Source organism: Macrosteles quadrilineatus, unplaced genomic scaffold (assembly GCF_028750875.1).
Source record: "Macrosteles quadrilineatus isolate MER2022 unplaced genomic scaffold, UCM_ALF_1.0 Scaffold_8__2_contigs__length_117827958, whole genome shotgun sequence".
Taxonomy (NCBI): Eukaryota; Metazoa; Arthropoda; class Insecta; order Hemiptera; family Cicadellidae; genus Macrosteles; species Macrosteles quadrilineatus.
Genome location: NW_026542601.1, coordinates 73,853,234 through 73,878,209, shown reverse-complemented (window position 1 = coordinate 73,878,209; position 24,976 = coordinate 73,853,234). Strand labels below are relative to the sequence as shown.

The 24,976-nt window shown below is 32.3% G+C and overlaps 1 protein-coding gene across 1 annotated transcript; it reads left to right on the top strand.

The window, feature by feature from the left end:
* Positions 1–10,325: 10,325 nt before the first annotated feature.
* On the top strand, positions 10,326–24,551 carry LOC129000938 (28 kDa heat- and acid-stable phosphoprotein-like). Its single transcript, XM_054428030.1, has 6 exons — positions 10,326–10,403; positions 19,127–19,224; positions 19,512–19,625; positions 20,330–20,463; positions 21,474–21,625; positions 24,089–24,551. Exons 1-6 carry the CDS (start codon positions 10,394–10,396, stop codon positions 24,154–24,156), a joined length of 576 nt encoding a protein of 191 aa, XP_054284005.1. The 5' UTR covers positions 10,326–10,393; the 3' UTR covers positions 24,157–24,551.
* Positions 24,552–24,976: the final 425 nt, after the last annotated feature.

Here is a 24,976-nt window from a genome sequence, read left to right as displayed (position 1 = left end):
GTTCCTGAAGAAAAGAGAGATTGTGTACGTAGCTATAATTCCATTACGTGTGAAAATATGAGTACTTAATGCCCTGGTAAAAGAGCAAATTTGACCAAATGTACCATAGTGGATAGTACAAGGAGAGTATTTTTAAATTCTCTAATTTTAATTTGATTTTTTTTTGTTTTTTAATCTTTTAATAGAGCATGGCCTTCTTAGTAGTTATAGTCTTCAACATCTTTGACAATGAAACACACATCGAACTTGTTACAAAATCTCAACTCTAGACAATATTAAACTAGGATTGCTTTCATAGCAATGAAAGCGGAGGAATCATGTTTCATGATTTTTAATAAAGCAATAAATAAAAAATGTTTATAGATATAAAATACAAAATACAAATGTTCCCACACAAAGCACTGCTAGCAGTTCTAGCCTTTAAACTACTTCCTTCACCACTTCCAACTGTGGACCTGTTGTTTCCCTCCATTCCCATCGCATTTAAGGATTGCAGATACATTAATCTAACTGCCACAGACGGTTCCCACATTCCAGACTGTTCACCTTTACTACTTCCTTCGCCACTTCACTTCCTACATCTTGGACCTATTTCCCTCCCTTCCCAAAGCATTTAATACTTTAGATACATTAATATAACTGCCCCAAAATGTTCTCACACTCTGTACTGCAAGCATTTACTACTTCCTTTACCATTTCCTACGTCGTGGACCTGTTTTCCTCCCTCCCAAAGCATTTAATACTTTAGATACATTAATCTAACTGCCCCAAAGCGTTCCCACACTCTGCACTGCAAGCCTTTACTACTTCATACGTCTTGGACCTGTTTCCCTCCTTCCCATAACATTTTTATTGTCGCAGATACATTAATGTAACTGCAACAAACGGTCCCACACTCTGCATTGCCAGCCTTTACTATTTCCTTGTTTCCCCCCTTCCCATGGCATTTTATTATTTTAGATACAATTATCTAACTGCCATGCCACAAACGTTTCCCACACTCCGCACTTCTCACCTTTACTACTTCCTTCACCACTTTCTACGTCGTGGACCTGTTTAAGTTTGCTATTCAAGAATGTGATTTACGATTTACCGACAAATTGTTTAAGATAAAATGTTATTTGTTATAACCTTATTTAGCTACAAATCAAATCTGTTAAATGCTGTACCTAAAAGATTATGTATTATCTAAGACTGTACCTATTCCATCAATGGTCGTTTCCAAATCGGGACTTAAATGTAAACCTAAGACTTTCTCTGTGGTATTGACACGGCCGCCTTTAACTACAGGCCGTGACCTGGTAGAATTGGCAACGTCGCAAGTGGTGTTGTTCAGTGACAGACTTCCCATAAGATAACATGGCAGACAGGTGACATCAGCTCATTAATTCGCACTTTATTGATTTAAATTTAAATTTATGATCATAAATTTATTAAAATATTGAAAATAAAACATACAGAATTTAAAACCTAAACAATATGAATTAAAATCTATATCTGTACATTTTTAAGCGGAGACAATATTGTCATAGTCCAGTAACCAATCGTTCGTAAATACACAAATACCATAAGCTGCTTCCAAACAAAAACAGCTGTGACAACAGCACTTGCAACGTTGCCAGTTCGAAGGCCGCGGCCTGAAGTTAAAGGCGGCCGTGGGTATTGATCCATGTATTGATCAGTTGTCATCATCCAATTTTTTCCCCCTTGTACTGTGTTTAGGTGTGGCTTGATTTTAAAATATGCTATTATTCTTTATTTTGTTTACATTTACCGTTATTTTGTAACCATCATGGCAACCCACAAGACCAATGTTAAAATTTAAAAACTTTGAGTTACTTTAAAACTATATAGGCGTAATCAAAAATTGAAATTGGTTAAGTCTAAACCATGCAAGTCTATGATTTACTTTCAAAATATAAACTGATTTAAAAGCGTAAACTTACTTACTTTTAAAGCCCTTCTTTTGATGTTAATAGATCCCAGATCCATAAGAATATGACAAGACACCCTAGTGAAGCAATAGCATCAATTGCTTCAGAGTGATCCTTAATGAATGACATGTTTTACTATAATTCTTCAATTTTAGTCAAGCCTCTTCACATATAAGCTTACTATATAAATTTAAAAGTTAAATGTTGAGCAATTTTGTTTTATCTATGGCAATACTTTACAAAACGTATACAACCTCACTTTCAAACCAAACATAACCCTCATCAATCTACATAAAGCGTCACAAACCTCTTTTTCGAGTAAATAAACAAACACCAGTTAATTGTACTGACCAGCTGGTTCATTAACTAATTAAATAATTTAAACATTGGAAGCATGCCAGGCGTAGCCCTTCGGAAATCAGCGTGTGGGGCAGAGCCCTTAGGAAGTTCGTAAATATAAAATACTTTTCGGCAAATATACACATTCTTAGCTTCATTTTGATGTGCCATATGCCTATATTTTTATTCGGTAAATTACCTTAACCGTTTTATATACAATTTGATTGTATCACTTTAATTAAGGAACGCGGCAGCGTTCCGCCCCGCCAAGTCCCCCAGCGGTACACAGCTGCTGCAGTGTATATATACATGACGTGACAAAGTGGCTTTTTTACTCGTCTATAGCTCTGAAGAAACAAAAGCTATTAAAATAATTGTTCATCCACTGGATAGGGGCAATCATTCTTGGCAAAATAAAAAAAAGAATTTAAAAAAAGGTTGTGTTTGAGCCAAGAAAAACTAGTTTGAAAATTCACAAATTTTCCGTGTTCTCCTTCTTCTCCTTAAATGTTGACGGACCTACAGCCCAAACCACTGGCTCAATTTTAATGTTGTTTATGTTGTTTGAAAGCCCTTAGCGTGTAGATGTGCCTTTTGAGGGTCACAAGTTGGTGCGTTGACCCATAAACCCTTGGCAAGCCCTCAAAGTACGATTTTGGCCCATTTAAATAACATGGGATTAAAATCAAAACAAAAGAAGGATCAGCTGCGATTAAATCTCAATTAATTTAAAATGTTAGAGAAATTCATAGGATCAGCTGAAAAATTATTTTAAAACTTTTATAAAGTATTTTTTTCAGGTATACCGAATGATTTGAGCTACTTACTATATAAAATTACTTAGAGCAGTGATATTCCCCGATACTTTCCATTGAAAAATGCAGTGTACCGATGGTACACTGGTACAGCAGCTCGTCATTTTTAACAGTTTAATACTACTTATCAAAACATATGAAACCTAGGAACTTGAAACTTAGTACTAGTACTAAGGTTAGTTTTAACATTGTTTCTTCATAATATTGCCAAAATTTATTTAACTAAATAAGGTTAGTTTTATGTTTTGATACACTAAAACAAATAAAACAATCGGGAAAATTCGTCTACGTATGTTAAACAAGCAAAAAAGTGAATGTAAAAAGTGATATGTAAATTTAGGATAAAAATGAGTTTTTCAATATTTGTTTTGCCTTATGCTATTTCTAACAAACCTAATCTGTTTGATTACATTTTTACTTCTCTAATAAGGGCTCAATTTACACTAGTCTTTAGATATACGGGTTTAATTATCGGAACACTTATGTAACACCAATGCATTTTATGTGTAGTTGTGCCCTGGTCTATATAAGAGAAAAGAGGATTTTTATTTTAACTGTTAATTTTCTACAAAAATAAATACAATCTAACAAAAAACCACTAAGTGGTAACACTTCCCCCGCCAAGTCAGCAACCCAAAAAAGACAATAAATCACCACTTTTCCGCCAAGTAAAACAATGTAATGTATGTAAGTTTGGCCACTTGGCGGCAGACTTTTGCTTGATCACTTTAAAAAATACCATAAAATTAGTTTCATTGAGCAAGTATCTCTCCCAATAGTACATTGCTAGATGAGAGCTTATTTTACAAAATTTGACCTTATTTGTGTCACATTTCATAAAATCATAATAGTGATGGTTTTATATTTACTGATTACCTCGAAATTATTATACTTAGTTGGACTAATTAATTAGAGAAGTTGATTTGTGAAATTATCCACCAACGTAACTTTAATGAAAAAAAACAAGCAAAAGTCTGCCGCCAAGTTGCCAAACTTACATACATTACATTGTTTTACTTGGCGGAAAAGTGGTGATTTATTGTCTTTTTTGGGTTGCTGACTTGGCGGGGGAAGTGTTACCACTTAGTGGTTTTTTGTTAGATAATATAATAGAAAGAGAAAGATGGATTAGCTAATGATACATTTTTAATTTTTACCTAATATCATAGACAAAAAGAATTATATCCATTTAAATTAAGTTTACGAATTTTCAATTATATTAGCTGTCTCTTGCACCATTAAAATCAAAATCAAAGTAGTTGAGATAAAAAATAAACATATGATGATAAGTTTCTGTCAAGTAATTAGTAATATAAGATTTTAGTAATTTATGAATTTAAACACTGTTTTAGATCGTTAGTACTTTGAGAAAAAAATTATACTTTATTGTCAAATAATTGAGGACATTGTAAATAGTGGCTCACCTGGCGGAAAAGCTAAAAAAAAAATACTTAAGAATATAATTTCAAATAAAAGAAAATAGGATTGAATAACAATGAAAAATGGAATCTTACCAGAAGTACAACCACTACTCATTTCTATATGCACTAGAAAAGCAAAGAAAAAGGCAAGTAGTAGGACCATCTGTATTCAAATCTCAATAACAGTAATTAAAATCTTTTATTTTGATAAGATATAAATAGCCTTGAGTAGTTTGTTATTCTACTATACCAACCACAGTCACATATTTTTATGTAAGAAGATGTTGTCTTTTAATAATTTGTAGCTATTAAGTACCTAGTTTCAAAATATTTTCCCCTGGCTTTGGCCTAAATATTTTTAAACAAATTAATGTTTACAGCCAAACGACAATCAAGTACACTAGACTAGATTTATATACACAAAACTCCAGTCATTGTCATGTCATTATGCAATCATCTTAGTCCACTATACAACAAAATATTAAATCGTTTTCCTAAAAGACCTCCCTACGTGTATTTTTATAAATATTTTTGGATGTGGGGCGTGAGGCTCTTAATAAAAAATCTTAAATGTCACTTAGAAACAAATTTTAAATCCTTAATGATATAAACATGTCATTATAAGTTTAAAAAAATATTTTTAAATTTTACAGTATGTCATAGCATTACACAAGGATGCATTTATTACTAAATTAAAACTGTGTCTATGTGGACTGTTTTACCCTGGAGAGTTCATCGAAAAAATATGTAACAGAAACATATATAGGTCCTACCTGAAAAAGTGTGACAAACAATACCAGGTCCGTGTCCAACAATGTAGATGAGGTAATATAGTGTGTAGACAGGTCAATTCAAGAGTCTCACACTACAGGTTGGCCACCAGTTGCTCTTGAATTTAATGTTCCGTTATTTTGGCTATGTCATTGGAAGAATAAAAAAAATACTTTGCTTATCTATATAAAATCAAAATCCAAAGATACTAATGTTAATAAAGAATAATATTGTATATTGTTTATCCAATATACGATTCGCAAATGTTTTTCTCCTATAGCCATTAAAAATAGTTCCACAGTCACTCCAATTCGTAGCAGCAAAGATTACACATGCTACTGTACTCACAAATCTTTGCGTAGCATGTGTAATCTTTGGTAGCAGCAATAAAAATCGGTTTCTTTTGTGTGAACGTCGTCGTCTTTTAGCATGAACGGGTTCGTGAGTGGATGCAAGTGCAAGATCAGTGAAGCAAGACCCCACTACACTGAGTGAAAAACGACTCTGTCGTATTTCGTTTCCTCAATCATATTGTTGATTGGGGTTCGTCTGCAATTATTTACAAGGTGTCTGATTGGAAGAAACGAAATACGGCAGAGTAGCTTTTCATGGCAATAGAAGACGAGCCACTTTCACGACCATCGGTGGATGTCATTACGGTGTACTTAAACATTGTTAAAAACGAACGAGAACAACTACGAGATGTGGCCAGGAGCGTGAATGGCTTATCAACAATGCACCTACCCCCGCCCATGCCCGTCCTCCTCCAAGCTCAGCTGATCTGGCAGTCGTGGTTAGGCGTTCAACCGCACAATTTTTATTTCAGCTGCAGTATTTTTAATACGGCCAAAATGAGAGCATTCTATTGGCTGAGGGAACACCATTACCGTAACGATACGAGTTGGAGCCATCGGCCTCAGTGGTCTAATGGATAACATGCTGGGTTGAGAAGCTGAAGGTACCAGCTAGATTTCTCATCCTTATGGAACAGCTGAAGACAATTTTATTGTTAGTTCATGTACGGTTTATGTAGAGGTCGTGTTTTGTTTACAATTTGTTTCCCGTTATTACAGCCATTTAAAGCCTCGTTTAACCAAATAATACGATCTAATCATAAACAATAACTTGTCCCCTAGTTATAAAACCAAACAGTAAAGCACAAATCAAGAAATTAACCCTAAAATAATGGAAACAAAGTTTCGTCGACACTAGCGCCTTTGTGTCACGTACATGAACTAGACACGAAAAACGTGCTTCAAAATTTACAATGGGATGAGAAGTCTACCAGGTTCGAATCCTATCGGTGGCACTAACTTTTTGTCTAAGATTTTTGCAAGTAAGATAAGCAAGTTTGGTTAGGTTATGACAGTTTAATTTTGTATCTAAATGGTAATAAAGTTGAATTTGAGGCATTTATAGTTTTATTTTATGAATAGAACTATTTTTTAGATTAGAAAACCTTCATTCAATTTTTTTCATTATCAGCAAGTTTGGTTTAGGTTAGGTTATGACAGTTTAATTTTATAATTAAAAATTTAATTTTATATTTTTTTAGTTTTATAATAACTTTTTTTCTAATTTTTAAACTCCCATTTTGTCCGTATTTCAAAACTGCAGCTGAAATATAAATTGTGCCGTTCGCCCCGCGTGCGGGATAAAAATAGTATTTTTCCACCCTGAGGAAGAGGAACTTTCCGCGGACTTTTGATGCCGTGGACGATTTTGTGTTGTGTGTGTGTGTATATATATATATATATATATATATGTGTGTGTGTGTGTGTTTTGATGAGTCCCGGACATCACAGTCACAGACAAAAATAAAGGAGTGAAGCCCACAATAATCTTCGTGAATAAACACCTCGCCCTCGCCTAAAAGCATGTCGTTCAGAAACACCAATTTGATTGCTAGTTCTGTGCGGTGCACTGTAGATGTGTTTTGGTTACTATTTGTTTCTTGGTAATCCAGACATTTAAAACCTCGTTTAACCAAATAAAACAATCTAACCGTAAACAAAAACTCGTCCCCTAGCAATATAACCAAAAAGTAAAGCCCAAATCATGGATGCACCCTTAAAATAATATAAACTAAATTTCGTCGACACTAGCGATCAGTGTCACCGGTCATAAGCCAGACACAAAAAACGGGCTTCAAAATGTACGATGGGATGAGAAGTCTACTTCGCGTTGGTTAGTTTATGGTTCAAGCATAGATTAATTATGTTGGTGTAAAAGCGTTGTGGCGGTTATAGCAAACTTTATAGTACATTTAGCACTTCTTTTACTGGCTTTAATTTGCCCTCAGTTTCAGTGTTACCGGAAAAAATATTTCTACGTTGCGTTTTTACACCAACACCAGTGTTGCCACTTTTAGGGTAATTACCCTTTTTTAGGGTAATTTACTAGTCTTAGGGTAAAGTTTAGGGTAATGGTAGATTTAGGGTAATTTTAGGGTAAAACAAAAAGTTAGCATAACAATGGAATTTTAACTAAAAATATGAAAATAACCTTCAAAATTCGGCAAAAACGTTTATTACCTACATATTATAGCCCAACCGTCATATGCGATTCAACCAGTTTAAAAATCTATTGTTAATGATGCATTTTTCATAATAAGTTAATCGATCTAATCCTCTAATCAATAGTTGTGAATTATCTCAATTCTATAACACGTTATAATAAAATATGACATATTATTCATTACTTTTTGATTTTTAATTATTGAATTGAATTAAACTAGGATTATTTTACAAATTTTGTCAAAAAAATTACTGCTAAGTATAGATTTAGTGTTACCGTACTGTATTATAAAGATATGATTGTCCAAAAACAGTAGTAGGCTAAAATGGGTCGACACAGTAAGAAAATACGATAATTCTTGATTCGATATTTTTCGTATTAGTCCAAGCAAACTAATCAAACTTACATAGTGATTGTTAAAAAAATTGCAAGAAGACGTATTATGGTTTAATTTTGTAGACTAGGGATTGCAGAATGACATACTAAAAGTTGCCAAAAATCGGTGCACGAGAAAACCACTAAAATCAAAATTTAAAATGGCGGCTTTTTCCAACATTGGACAAATAAAAAAAAACATATTTCACATGCATTTGCTATGCACATTTTTCGAGATATTGACTTGGAACCACCGCCTGTATTTATTGGGTGGTTAGTACTTCATTTTTATAGGGAACATGTTTTTGGCCGCCATCTTGGATCCGCCATATTGGACATAGATAATTTTTTTCAATGTAATGATAGTGTTGTGACACATTGTTACCAACTAAATTTTTACACTGATTTCAATGCCGAAATCCATTTTTAAATATCTTTATTCATTTAGAAGATATAATCAAACGAAAACTCTCCACCATACATTTCTTATGGACGTTTCGTAGTTGGATAATTGTTTTAACATTATGTTTCTTATATCTCCAGTTCTTATTGACGTTTGTAGTTCGTTCTAATCTTAAAATATTCAGTAATGTAAGGGCTTTCATTTGAGCTCTTGATCATTAAAATCAGACGAGTTAAAGACCTGCTACAAACCTCAGAACAATATTAAATTTAACTTTTTAGAAACATATTTTTATTAAAAGATTTATAACTCGGGTTTTTAATACGTCACCAAGTTCTTTCTGGTCTCAAATTACTCAGTGAATGCTTAGCTTTGATTTTATTAATCACTAAACAAAATCTGATAATTTTAAAATGAGTCATGGTTCTTAATTTAACATTAAAATGTATTTATTTTGAAATTTGTCTTTAGTTAAGGACATATATCCCAAACCCTAACAACTCCCGGAAAGTAATCCATAGCTAAAATGAAAGTCAATAATTTGGCGAATTATTTAAGACTATAAAGAGTTTTGGGAGTTATTTAGAATTGGGGATATACGTCTTTAACTAAAGACAAATTTCAATATAAATACATTTTAATGTTAAATTATGGTCCATGACTCATTTTAAAATTGTCAGATTTTGTTTAATGATCAATAAAATTAAAGCCAAACATTTAGTGAGTAATTTGAGACCAGAAATAACTTTGTGACGTATTAACAACCTGAGTTATAAATCTTTTAATAAAAATTTATTTCTAAAAAGTTAAATTTAATATTGTTCTGAGGTTCTTAGCTTGTCTTCAACTCGTCTGATTTTAATGATCAAGAGCTCAAATTAAAGCCCTTACATTACTGAATATTTTAAGCCTAGAACGAACTACAAGCGTCAATAAGAACTGGAGATATAAGAAAAATAACTAGTTTAATATCAAACTACGAAACGTCCATAAGAAATGTATGGTGGAGAGTTTTCGTTTGAATATTTCTTCTAAATGAATAAAGATATTTAAAAACGGATTTCGGCATTGAAATCAGTGTAAAAATGTAGTTGGTAATGATGTGTCACAACACTATCATTACATTGAAAAAAAAATATCTATGTACAATATGGTGGATCCAAGATGGCGGCCAAAAACATGTTCCCTATAAAAATGAAGTACTAACCGCCCAATAAATACAGGCGGTGGTCCCAAGTCAATATCTCGAATAATGTGCATAACAAATGCATGTGAAATATGTTTTTTTAGTTTGTCCAATGTTGGGAAAAGCCGTCATTTTAAATTTTGATTTTAGTGGTTTTCTTGTGCACCGATTTTTGGCAACTTTCAGTATGTCATTCTGCAAACCCATCTCTACAAAATAAAACCATAAAACGTTTTCTTGCAATTTTTTTAAGGTCATATCCTATATTTCTCCGACTATATATACGATAGAGCTGAATGTCGACATTTTGTTCTTCTTTTTCGGGGGTTTTTTTAGAATCTAGTATAATTTTACGTATATTGATTGATATTGGAGCCTTATTTAGTTTAATTAACCACCTTATGTAAGATTTATATTATTTTAACAATGTTTTATAGCATTAAACGCAAATATTAACATTTAGGGTAATTTTTAGGGTAACTCAAAGTAGATTTAGGGTAATTTAGGGTAATTTTAGCCCGCCTTTAGGGTAAAATCGCAACAACGAGGTGGCAACACTGACCAACACCATTTTCGTGTATCTAATAAAGTTGTCTGTGCTGTGGAAATTGATAAATTTTTAAAGTTTCATCATGCCTAGAGGTGAGTTATTATATTATGTATTTTCTTATTATTTCTTTTTCGTTAACGCCTTAAAATTTACTTCAGAAATTTAAATCAAAGCAATATGAAATTTAGGTTAGAGATTTCTAAACAAGTTTGGTCCCATCTAGATCTAGCCCACTTTTTATAGGTTAAGTTAATATAAGCAGAATCAATGTCACGAGTTGGCAAGGCAATCGGGATTTAAGCAAAATTTGTGGAACAAAGCTGCCTGCTGATTTGTCTAAACAAGTAATTTGGTGGTTAGCCTATTTATATCGATTGGTGGATGGAAAAAATAGAAGATAGGCCTAAGGCTAGGCTAGAAGAGAAGTAAACTAAACTTGTAGTCCTTAGCCTAGGCCCCTCTTTGGGTACAGTTTCTTAACTGGGCTTACGCGACTATCGATTGAAGCTATCTATTGAAAATATTGTTTAGTAATCAATATTTTAATTATACCTACCGGTAATCAATTATTTAAAATGAAACTTTCATAACATTTACCAAACTTGCTAACAATGAAAAAATCGAATGAAGGTTTACTAATTGTATCGATAGTGTTAATCAATATTAGCGTAGCCCAGCTAAGAAACTGTATCCGATCGATATATATATATTGATTATTTCATTCAATTAAGTTTGGTTAGTTAGGTTACCCTAACCTAAAACTAACCAAATGAAATAATCGATATAATAGCCTATATAGAATAATCTATATTGATATTTAATTCGAATGAGTGTAGGACAGATACTGAAGTGCAGCCAGTTTATCCTGGGATATACTCTGTTTGAATTTAATGTGCGGTTGAAGGACAATTTTGTTTTCCCTTGCATTCACCCTGGCCCCTTCCACCACCGCATATTAGCCTACAGCTGGTTCTTACTGTTCATAATTTTGCAACAGGTGTCAATTTGATTACATTTAGTGGTTTAAATAGGCCTAACATTGTGATTATTCTGTTGGTATTTTGTGCAATTTAATATTATGCAGTTGTCTGAGTTTACTTGATTAGTGTTACCGGTAATTAGAAATGGCCAAAGGTGCCAAGATATTTCAATCCAAACTAGAATTAAAATAAATCATCTAGTTTTATTCTGTGGTAACTTAGTTCAATCATAATAAACAAACACTTCCTAAAAACAATGTCTGCAATATAAAACAGATGATTGTTTGGGGATTTCAGTTTAGAAAAGGGTAAATGAGTGGGAGATTTCCTATGATAGGGAAATCATATGTTGAATTCTAACCGCACAATTATTTTCTAGACAGACTATAGTACCGAGGGGCCTGAAACATCTCTTAACATAGTTTATTTCAATTGTAAGAGCAATTTTAATGGAACCTACTATTTTTACAAGTCATTTTGGCTTTTATTATTTACGTTTTAATAGAATTTTAATTTGTTATGAATAGGCCTACAACCAAATTAAGTGAACTATAAAACACAGGTTGTAAAATCAACCCTTAAGAGTAAAACATTGAGTGGTAATTATTGCGATTAACGTGACTATTGGAACCTAAGTAGCCTATATATATAACCAGAAACTAGATTTTTAGCTGAAAAAAGGTGTGAAAATTTCTCTATACGCTCACAAATATTAGGTAGGTAATGGAACTACGGCCGTTAAAAGTAAGTAACTTGTACGCTAATTTTAAAATATCAATAGTTTGGGAAACAAAAAACAACAAAACTGCCATCTAGACAACTGAACTGAATGTTACTGAAGGTGGCCAAGAGAGATTTGGATATCCATCCACTCATCCAGTTCCAGTTCCAGTAATCTATGCCAAGCTTAGTTTGGCTTAAGTTTTTACCATGTACCTTTAGAATACTTTTATAAGCTACCTCTTTCAAAAGACCAACTAAGATAATATAAAATTAATCATAAAATGAAATTGTTTCTAAGCCAACATAACCTAACCAAACTTGCTGTAAAACATAAAGATTACTTTTTATGACAGAAAAGGAATATATCGATGGTTATAAGCACAATAGTTGTATGTCCATTTTGGTAAACTTTCGGAAACCGCAAAAACAAAGTTTGTATTATGGGGGAAACTTAAACTGAAACTGTTAAATGTTTGAAATAAATAAATTTTATTGGCCCCATTTATTAAAAATGCATCTACATAAATAGTTTTATCTTTATTCAAGCCACATTTTTACAAATAATTTGTAAATCAAACCATGTTGGACATACTATATGTGTGCACTTCTGAACGCGCAGATTTATGGACATGCTACGAGTGTGCAATACAAAAACTGCCCTAGATGTTTTTAGTAAGGAATGAAAAATTTAAACAACTGTTATCATGGGCGCCCCCTGGCTAAAAAAATTAGAAATAAATTTAATACACATAATGTTCTGTGATCACTTAGGTTTTAAGGAATTTATAAAAGTATGTTCAAAATGGTCATGTCTAAAAAATGTTTTAAATTGATGTTTAAATCAAATAAGTAGTTGACTCACAGATAGATGTAAAAATCTTTTATACTTGGTATACTTTCATACTTTAACAAAACTATTAGTACAGGAAAAATACTAAATAAAAATGAAAAAAATAGTTCAGGGATGAAACTTTGGTTTTAACTTCGTTTTACCAATAGAAGTCAAGATCCGATGAGTCCCTAACAGTCCCGATGGGGGAACATGGTTTTTAGGGGGTGGGGAGGGGGAATTTTTATATAATTCATTATTTACGATTTGAAGTAATTTAGGAAGCCGTTTTTAAGGTTTGTATACACGGTGAATCGATAGGAACCATATTTAGGTCGATAGAACCATCTCCATAAGAGATTTAGCATATTGGTACATGTTTAGTTGTTATTTTTTCTAGGAGGGGTAGGGGGAATTTTAAATAATTTATGATTTTTGACTTATGACTTGTTGGGTGTCGTTTCTAATGGATTTCTACATGCCAAATAGAATGGAACCACTATTTTGTCGATATAACTACATTATTAACAGATTTGGAGTGCTATCTGAAATAAAATAAATGTTTGTGCACAAAATTAATTATTTAATATTTAAACATAAAAAATAAAACCATTAACTTAACATCAAGTATTAATTGAATGAGTTTATTTTTACAGTAAATTTAATTTTTCCTATTATAATAAAATACCCCCTCGCAGCATACCTGCAGACCAAGCAAATTTTCATTTACCTAACAGGATTACTATTTATTTTCTATTTAAATAACATTAATTTTAATGAGTCATTAGGTTTGATGCTACAGGGGAGGTAATAGGGGTTGTTTTTATTGAAATGTTGATAGCTTAGTACAAAATAAACAAAATTGTCAAGTTTGGTTTAAATTTAAATATATACACAAACAAGCGAACAACAACAGTTTATTTATTTTCCATTAGAATAACATGGGAATTTTAAATTTACATTTTTTTTAATTATCTCCTTAACCTTAAAGGATAAGAATCCTTAAGGATAAGAAGTCGGTGAAAAATTACTTTAATTTTTAAGGAAAGTAAATAAATGAAACGTAAATAAAAAGAAACTTATTTAATAAAAAAAAGTAATTTTTTTCAATGTAAGGATGGAATGAAATTTTTACAGTGTATGGTTTGTATATTTTTAAAACTATTCAGCATGTTTATAAAGATAAAAACACTGAAGTATCCAATAAATACAACACAAGGTGGAAAAATCTTACTGTAAAAAGTCATAATCGGCTGAAACTTTCAAAAATGAAACCTTCGCATATCGACAATTTATTCATAAGAAGTTTGCCTGCCTTACTAAAAAAAGATCAAAACAAACCCAATTTTTAAAGAAATTAAAATTAATCTGGCTCCTTATAGTATACATGAGTTTCTAAATAAAAAATGAATTAGCTATACATTCTAAAATAATTGTAAAATTGTATGGTTAAGTCTTTTAGATTAAGTTGTATAACCAATTTTGTATGCGTTGACACTATTCATGTAGGTATGTAAATTGTATAAAGTGAATTAAGATAATTTATTTAATATATTTATTTAATATTTAATCTTTTAAGCTCTAGAAAGTGGTTTGGAAAGAAATTGTGAAGTTCTTTGTTGATGAGGTCAAAATGGGAAAACCCAATATTCTCCCCATAAAAATCCCCATAAACCCCTGTTACCATAGTCCAATCATGCTGGTTCGCAAACTCGTTCGAATAAATTTAGGTTTACACGTTTGTACCAAATGACATCAAAATCGGATAATTTGTGCTCGAGTTATCATGCTAAACGGACACATATATGTATATGTATTTGAAAGGATAGTGTTTTTGACTTCTGGGGACCTCAAAACAAAAATGTAAATTGGTCCCGGGTCTAAGTCTTACCATGAAACCTACGGTAATAGCTTATTCCCTATATGGGAAATTCGCTAAAACCCTCGTTTTAACTTAGAATGTATTCCTTTGACTTGCTGAAGGATATAAAAACAGTATACATATGTACAAAACATATAAAACATATATACAAACTTTGTAGGGGCTACGCAAAGGTTAATAGATATTTACTTGAACTTTAAATCATAAAACATGGTTTAAACCCAGACTTAATGTCAATGTATTACAATGTAGTATGGGTTTATTTATGGAGACTTTTGTGGGGATAAAATTGGGTTTTCCCATTTTTGACCCCATCAACAAAGAATTTCACAATTTCTTTCCAAACCACTTTCTAGAGCTTAAAAGATTTAATAATTTAGTATATGCCTTGTTGTACGCCTAACGGTTAAGGGGATAATTAAAAAAAAAAGTAAATTTAAAATTCTCATGTTATTCTAAAGGAAAATAAATAAACTGTTGTAGATAAATAAACTTGTTTGTGGATATATTTAAACCAAACTTGGCAATTTTGTTTATTTCATACTAAGCTATCAACATTTTAATAAAAACAATCCCCATTACATCCCTGTAGCAGCAAACCTAATTATTAATTTAAAATAATGTTATTTAAATAGGAAATAAATCTGACAGATTCAAGGACAAATTTTAGTAGAAATCCTGCCAGATAAATGGAAATTCGCTTGGTCTGTAGGTTTGCTGTATTTTTTATAATGGGGAAAATGAATTTATTGTAAAAATAAACTCATTCAATTAATACTTGATGTTTAGATAATAGTTTTAATTTTTATGTTTAAATATTAAATAATTAATTTTGTGCACAAACATTTATTTTATTTCAGTCAGATAGCACTCCAAATCTGTTAATAATGTAGTTATATCGATAAAATAGTGGTTCATTCTATTTGGCATGTAGAAATCCATTGGAAACGACACCCAACAAGTCATAAGTCAAAAATCATAAATTATTTAAAATTCCCCCTACCCCTCCTAGAAAAAATAACAACTAAACATGTACCAATATGCTAAATCTCTTATGGAGGTGGTTCTATCGACCTAAATATGGTTCCTATCGATTCACCGTGTGTACAAACCTTAAAAACGACTTCCTAAATGACTTCAAATCGTGAATAATGAATTATATAAAAATTCCCCCTCCCCACCCCCTAAAAACGATGTTCCCCCATCGGGACTGTTAGGGACTCATCGGATCTTGACTTCTATTGGTAAAACGAAGTTAAAACCAAAGTTTCATCTTTGAACTAATTTTTTTGTTTTTTTGGTGAATTTTAATCTATTTTGCCTGTACTATATTCAGAAAACAAAACATAAACTTTCTTGGCTGTTATCTAGGCTTTATCCAACTATAATTTTTTTTCTTTATAATTGTTTGGTTAATTGTTAATGTTGGCATAAAAAAAGACGACTCCTTCGGGTGACCGTCCTTGATGCACAATGTACTATTTTGTTTTGGTTGGTTTTATGTATTACAAAATAGCGTAAAAATATGTTTTAAAACACTATATTTTCAGATTTTTCCCGGGGAAGGCCCCGAACCCCTGGAGGTTCGTTAGACCTATATATTGGGGTTGCCCCCTGTTCCAAATTCTGCGGACGCCCATGACTGTTATTGTCTTACATTGTAGACTACTTTTATTTTTAACATTTTAAAAATAAAAATTACTTGGCCTACCAGCTATTAGAAACTTAAACACAAATAGGCCTAAACGAAACATTAAACAAAGCACAAAATAAGGTAGCGCCTTTTGTAAAATGGTACCTATACAGTACAAACTGTATTTTGTTGAGTCAGTCTTTATGGGGTTCATTTAACAGTGCTGTCCTTTAGACACATTACTTTATTTTCTTATGACGTTTTAATTTCTTTTATTTTCTCTGTTTTTTTTTAGCCTCCTTGGTTTTCTTAAACTCTCTTTACATTACTTCTTTTTCTGGTTTCTTGCCCTATAACATCTCTTCTACTGCGTCTTCCTTCTTTCTTTTTGGTAACTTCAGTGAGAGGCTCGTTTCCTTCTTCTTCCTCTATGACGTAAAGTACAATATCTCTTGCCGATTCCGAACTAGGGATTTTAGTGACAAAATGCGTGAATGCTTCTGAGATTACACCCGCTTTAAGTAGGTACATCAAATCCTTTTTCTTGGCGCTGTAAACCAGAATAGGCTCGGTGTACTTTGGACTGAGAAGTTGTTGTTCCCAGACAAATGGCGTCTCGGAATCCATTCGTACATCATGAGTCAAAAACTCTATTTCCTTGTTAAGTTCGTACTTGTATAGAATTTCAAAGGGGTTTGCTTTTTAAAACCCAAACCAATTTACCTTCAGCCAATTCACGGATTCTTTTTTGGTGTTATGTTCTGTTGTGCACAGATGCTGTATGTCCTAAACCTAACCTAATTGTAAAATAAAATGTGGACATACTATAAGAGTGCACTTGAGATCATCAGATTTTTGGACATACTACAAGATGAAAAACAAATACCAGAGATAGTAGGCCTTGAATTTTCATGCACAATCATTGCAAGTCCAAAGATACTATATCTGTGCTCTAAATGAGTTTTTCTCTCTTCAGCTGGTACTGCAATCATTGGACATGCTACAAGTGTGCAGGATAAAATTACATCATACCAAAGTGAACACTTTTATTTTGAGAATTTATATTAATTTTTCCTATTGTAATATGGACATACAATATGTGTGATCTGAAAGATGAAGACTACAGCTTTCCAAATATATAAAAATGTCAAAAGTGAAAAAAATTGGACATACAATGTTTGTGCATATAACCATCGATATGTGTTAGGCAGCTTAGTTATGTGTGGAAAGCAAGTTGGGCTTTATGCGGATTCGTGGCTGTATTTAGTGTTTTGAAGTTAGGTTAGATTAGGAAGATAAAGTGTACAGGTTATATAGTGAACAGAGATGATGTTGATCATTTATATTACACACAGGCTATTGTGCTATTGAAATAGTGGGTTAAACACAACAAAATAACAATTTCAAAAACTCAAACATGACTCCGCATAAAGCCCAACTTTCCTTCCACCCATGATAAGATATATGAAATATTCAGTGCTCAGTTGTGTTTTGGATGTCTGTAAAACATGTACTTTGAATGCCTTTGCATTAACTTATTTTTAAACTCTTCTCTTCTCCTCTTCAGTTTTCGTATTTACATTTTTTTCAGTTTTGCTTTTAGTAATGCGGTAAGCAGACAAGAATGTAAATAGAATACTTTAAATACTTTTCATTGAAATGGGATAAATCAAAACATCAAACTATCTTTGTTAATATCCGTGACCTCTGAGAATCTTTGCACCGTTAGTTTCAGGTTAAAAGTGAGTCTAATGCTCTAATAGTTACTTTAATCACTTAGAATTAAAGTAAGATATAAAGTTACTGGTGATGAATAATATCGTAGGCTAAGAAATAGGTTAGGCCTAGTATATTTACAAAAGTAAACAAAACTTCAAATGGCCGTAGTTCCGTTTATATTTGTGAGCACAGAGACATTTTTGCACCATTATTTTCAGCTGAAAACCTTGTTTCTGGTGATATACTGTATAGATCTGTATAGGTTCCCATGGTCACGTTCCTATGGTCATGTTAACCGCAATAAATACCCATTGAGTTGACGCCAGTGCAGTTAAACGTCACGGACAAAAAAACTCTAATCAGCACTGACTTGTTCTATTTTCCCCAAACTATCAGGTAGGCTAATATTCAGTGTGTAATCTTTGCTCAATGGTTACAGCTGATGTTTATCACTTTGTACTGTTCGGTATTTTAATTTTCTAGTATTCTGTGGATGGCCCGTTACTTAACATGTTACAAGTCTTTTGTTTACTCTTTACTTGTTATTTTGTTCAGCCAACATACCGGTAGTTTCTTGGCAACCCATATAAGGCCAGTGCTAAATTGTTAAATGAGTTGTGTAGCGAAATACAAATTTTCTTGTGGTAGTGGCTGTTGCCAATCACGTTTTGAAGGCTATAGGCCTAAGTCCCTAATTACAAAATTTAGTCAAAATCCTTCCGCTGGATTTTAAGATATATAGTATTACTGACGCTAGGTTTAATTTAAAATCCAATCAGGTAAAATGGAAATTATTTAGTCTGCAGTTTTGCTGCGGAGGGGGTATTTTTTTTTCATACTAAGCTATGAAAATTTCAAATAAAACGCTCGCTTCCCTGTAGCAGCAAACCTAAACATTCAAGGTAATTTAATTAGGAAGTAAATATGACAATTTTAAAATAATATTTGAGCAGAAATCCAGCCAGGTAAATTGAAATTCGCCTAGTCTGCAGGTTTACTGTGGCGTGGGTATATTTATTTACTAAAACAATATTTTTAATAAATTGTAGGTAAATACACCAACCACAAGGGAAGGAACCGGAGGTTTACAAACCCCGAAGAGTTAGAGGAGCAACGAAGAAGAGAAGAAAAAGAAAGAAAGTGGAGGGTAAGTAAATTATTTGATAAGTTTACTCTGAATTTGTAACAAAAAATATCTAGACACTTAAGTGTTTAAATGCAATACAATGATAACCTGAACTGCCAACAGCAAAATCAGGAAGATGTCCATTGTAGACTACCAAATACATATTTCTAAAAAAAAGTTTACTTTAAAAAATATGTTTTACTAAACTTAAAAGAATTAAAATAATATACACACTGTTTATTATTAATTGGATTCTTAGCAGACCACATTTGGCATAAATGATTGTGAATTTTTTTATGTGATTGAAGGCAGAACGAGGCGAGGAATCATCCAGCGAAGAAGAAGAAGATGCGGCTACAAACGTGAAGAAGGGTTCAGACAGTGAAACAACCTCTGAAAGTGAAAGCGAAAGCGAGGAAGAGGTGATTATTTTCCATCCATTTGGTTGGATTTGGATTTAAAATAAGAAACCAACATTGGATGTAATAATTTATTAATAGCTTGTAATTTTAATTCATTAATAATTTAATTTTAAATGTTTAATTCATTCTCTCATTTGATTGGAATCACTGGTTTTAGTGTATTAAATATAACACAAGTGATATCTTGCACATTAAAGAATGAGTAAGAGATAAATTTGATATGAACAGCTCTGATAATAAATTATCCACAACTTAGCCACTGTATCAACAAAATGCCAGAAACAATGACTGTGTTTTTACCTGTTTAACCTACAACCAATAAACCCCGATTTGAAATATTTAGGAACAAAATTCAGTGAAATAAATTTAAAATTTTTCACGGGTAATTATTCAAATGTGGTCAAATATTTTTTATGATATTGACCTCCTGTACATTGTGGCCGTGTATTAGAACCTATTATTAGGCTATAGTTTAAAACCCTTAAAATATTTTTGAACCAATTGTATCAAGCACTATTTACAATAGTACATGAATTTAACATTTTATCTTAAATCTTGATAATTTCAAGGTAGGCTTTTTTGATGTGCATTTACAAAATGGATTGCATTAAATATTTTCAAAAACTTTTGACTAATGTCTGTTTACGAAGGGTTCCTTAACAACCATTATCTATTTAAGGTGTATCACTCTCAACATTTTACAGGGGAAGGGGAAGGGCGTAGAAAAACTGATAGAGGTGGAGAATCCCAACAGAGTACAGAAGAAAGCGAAGAAATTGTCCAAACTAAATGAAGTTGTAAACGAAAACACAAAGCCAGAACTCTCGAGGAAAGAAAGGTGAGTAGACATAATGACAAAATAGCAATAAAATAATATCGTTATAAATTATAACGAATAAAACACATTCAGTTGGCATTAATAAAATAACCTGGGCCTAGTAAACCTTTTTGCTAGTGTAATTTGGTATACCTGTCAATATGTAAACAGGCAACTATCTTAAGAGTAGACTACATATTTCAGGTCCTAAATACTCTTGTGTAAAATAAACTTTCATACTGTATTACAAATATAACATTTTGTCTGATCATTCCTGAGACTGTCAACAACCCAAGACACAAGTTAATCAAAGTTTATCGGAATAAACTTATAAAAAACCTAGTTATAAAATGCAAGAACATTTTGTACCTACTTGTTTTCCGGCTCTTGTTGACCGAAACAGCCAGTGAAAAACAACTGTGCAGTATGGATGTCAATGAAAACTGATATCTCAAGTCTTTAGAAGAGGGGCTATTTGGGACAAACACCTCAAACTACATGCTAATAGAGTTTCTTGAGGTTGTAACTAAACGTGGTTAACTCCATTCTCATAAAAGAAAAGTAAACTTCACTTTGTCCAATGTCAATCGAGGAAATAAGATGGTGGTATTCCGCAAAAACCTCTTCCGTGGATAGTTACATGAACACCGACTTTTATTCTAATTGAAACATTTTTAATTTGACATTTTCAAGCAAAAATAACTCTTCATCACTTGATGAAGACATTGACTTAACAAAAACCTAGCTTGAAATTCAAGCTAAGCGCTGAAAATATGTTACTTGTAACCAGCTTTCTTTGTGAACGCACCTTAACACTCTTTTATCACAAAATCTAAAATATAATATGATACCCAATTATTACCAAAATATTATAGCTATAAACTGATTAAAACGTTCATAACAATTAAAAAGTCTTTTGTTCTTAATATTTAGGTTGTCTCTAATTTTAGACTGATTGTTGTGCACAAGTAGATTTATTTACTAGCAAGTACCGTGAGTATAAGATCCAAACTAAAAGGACGTTGTTGTAGAGAGGAGCTTGAGAAACAGAGAGCGACGGCTCACTACCAGAAGCTGCATGCGGAAGGCAAGACCGAGCAGGCACGAGCGGACCTGGCACGGCTGGCAATCGTCAAACAGCAACGAGCAGAGGCAGCCAAGAGACGGGAGGAGGAAAAGAAAGGTATAATCAACATCACTGACGTTACAGAGCGTCCTTAATGGCTTAAGCCATTTATATTAAATGCAGTTTCAGCAACTCTAGCGGTCTTAAAATTCTCAGAACCCGTGAAACGCTCCGTAGTAAGATATTTTATCTTAGGCTTTTTTACCACCATGCTAATTTTAACCACACCAAAATTAAAATGCCAATCCATAAACCATCTCAAGAACCAGTTTTAAGAGTGTATGGGAATTTGCGTAAACATCTAAGAAAGTTAAATATAAATTCATACATCTCCATTTAACTTTATTACATTAAAACTACACTTGTAAATGTTATTAGTGCTGACACTACATCATTATCCACAATTTATAGAATTATAGGGGGGTGTCAAAAACAGCATACTAGGGTGTCTACGGGAATCGTACTTAAATTTTTACTGGCCATGAAATGTACGGGAATTGTCCTTAAATGCCAGACTATGTCCTTAAATTTTTAATGGGCCATAATTTTATTGATCGCTAGTTGGTTAGGAGCACATAAAAGGTTTATCAGATGTTTGTTTACATTTTCATAATTTATTACTAGAGTAATTATGCAATAAAAATCCCATTAACAATCTCAAACCCATTAATATTATATCACGACAATCAAGTGTCAAGTCAAGTACTTCCAAGAACTGTTGACTCAGCAGCTAGCTCATAAAAGTTGTATCACTTTTATTCCTTTACAACTTCTTTTTTTATTACTAGGGTAATTATTATTAGATCTCAAACCTATTTTATCGTGAAAATAATAGCTTTATAATGGCTGTTAAATTTCACTTGCCGCGGCCAGTGCCTAGTGCCATAAAACTGTTTATGGTTTCATATTAAACATGTAAATAATCTACAGTCTTATTTTGTAAGTTAACCTCTTTTTAATGGACATCTTTCAATTGACAAAACCACAAGCATTGTTGTTTGCATTAATGTTTTATCACTATGTAGGCCTGCTTGGTTTCAAATTATGTCATTGCATTTTCTGTATCTTTGTCTTATATTGTTGGCTATTCAGGTTTCAATGTTTTTTGTTTCCCATATATTTATTTATTGAGTTGTATGCTTTAAGCAATCAAAATCTTATGAACTAGAATGATGATAGTGACTTTGCTGCTATTATAACCTCATTGTTTGTTACTCAGTTTATATAGGCCCTCCTAAATAATTAGGTCTAGGCCTGGGTATTTTGATTCTTGAAAGAGCTGTAAAATATATTAAGAAAATGTAATTGAGCCTAAGATAAACAACTAATGATTGCTATGTGTCGATATTAACTTTGCAAATGAAAATACAATAATCTTACTCTGTACTTATTGCTTATTAATAGCCGCTTACCATACCTTGATTTTGTACTAAGAATTGAGTAACAATATGCATTAAAGATTTTCTTTCAAACGTAGTCGAGAACCTAACGTTGTGCCAGGGCGAATCATGCCAAATTAATCGGCCTGGATCGGATAAGCTATGTTATGAAGTTTACGTGACTGATGGGAGATATTTGTCGCTATCGCAGGAGACAATGATTGCGTTTCTCTGTTACAATATAAAAGCTTTACCTAAAGTATAGGTAGGCCTATGTTTGTTTACTTTCAATAAATTTCTATTTTGTAATTTTTAACTCTTATATATTATTATTTACTTTTCTCTCTGGTACAACTATAGTGAATAACAAGATTAATACAGTTTGACAAATCAGGAAAATTATTTGGTAGGCCTAATGACACCGACAAAGGTTACGGCAAAGTGTCCTTAAATGTACGGGAACTGTCCCATGAATTTTTTATCCAGAATGTAGTAGACAACCTGTACAACAAATGTTTTTGGATGTTTTTTAAAAGGGGTCAAACAATATCCTTTTTAAGAAAATCCTACCACCCACTTGGCTTTCCTTTAAAGTTTAAAAGTTCTTTTGGAAACGTTGATCCTAATATAAAGTGTAAGTAGTGCAAAACGAGCTGAGCTAGAACTCATAATGATTTATTTGGCTATTCATTTTATTTAAGTTAGCAAACTGATTTTGAATGACCCCTGATCATTTAGTTTTGGTATTTTTGTTTGAATTATTCCTGGTATTTTAGTTTTTAGCAATTTTGTTTTGGCGCAGTGATTTGTGATACTCGCAGTGGTTTCAGATCATTGTCGTAATCTCTATCAATAGTTTTGAACCATCTACTGTGGGTATATTTTTTTATTATGACCTACACTACACTTACGACCTTTCTTTACTTACGACTGATAACTTTAGTTTTCAGCACATAGGTGTTTATATATCCGGACACACCATATGGAAAGGCATAACCTGTTTCTATATACACCTGTGTAGCACCATATTATGCAATGTTTTTCCCCCCAACAAATTTTCTATTGTTCGATATAATTGCTCTTTTAAAAAACACCAACTTCTTTGCAGCTGATTTCATTCATTGTCCTTTTATCTTTTCAGCAAAAGACGATCTTGTGAAGCAGAAGACAGCGCAAACGCAGCGAGCTCTTGGCAAAAAGGCGACCTGATAAACTGAATGATGCCACAACACCTTGCGCAGCTGACAGGTCTTTAGATATTTTTTCTCAACATGTACAATACTTTCAAATGTGATCTATTGATTATGCCTGTATCTATTCTCTACACCCCAATCCACATTTTGTAAAATACTATAATTATATTTTGTTTGAAACAATTAACGGTTTGTGTTTTAGGAGTTTTAATTTATGAGTTTGCCATCTTAGTTGAGTTTAGTTTATTTTCAAGCACACATTTAATATCTTGAGTTTTTTTACTGTAAAATATTTTAAGGTGTATTCCTGCAGAGACCGTTGTGACGAAATGTGAGTGTGATTTTTTTAACAAACATTAGTTGTATTGCAAATTTATACTTTGTTTGTTTTAATAAAATTTTTAAGTGGTATTTTCTAATTAGTTATTCCCTTGTGTATAGTAGCCCCAAAAATAAAAATGTTTTGAATTTGTTATTCATGTATAAATCTTAAACAGTGTTCATGCCAAATTGGATCATGCCAAATTTTATTCCAAACAAGACAACATATTATTAGCTAGTATCTTTAATGTATCATCAACTACATTACCTCAGTAACAAAAATTAAGGCAGAAAAATAAAACTTTTGACTTGCACATTCTGTGAGTTACATAGGTGGAATGTCCAAACATTAGTGTCCAAAAGTCAATGCTTACTAAGATGAATCATAATTTTGCTCTATTTCGAGTTAGGCTATTTGAAATAAAGTAGAATTGTGTTAAATTGCACAACAAAATACTAAATTGAGAAAAAGATTTGAGATGTCATAATTATTAGAGATGCATTATCCCTTGTTT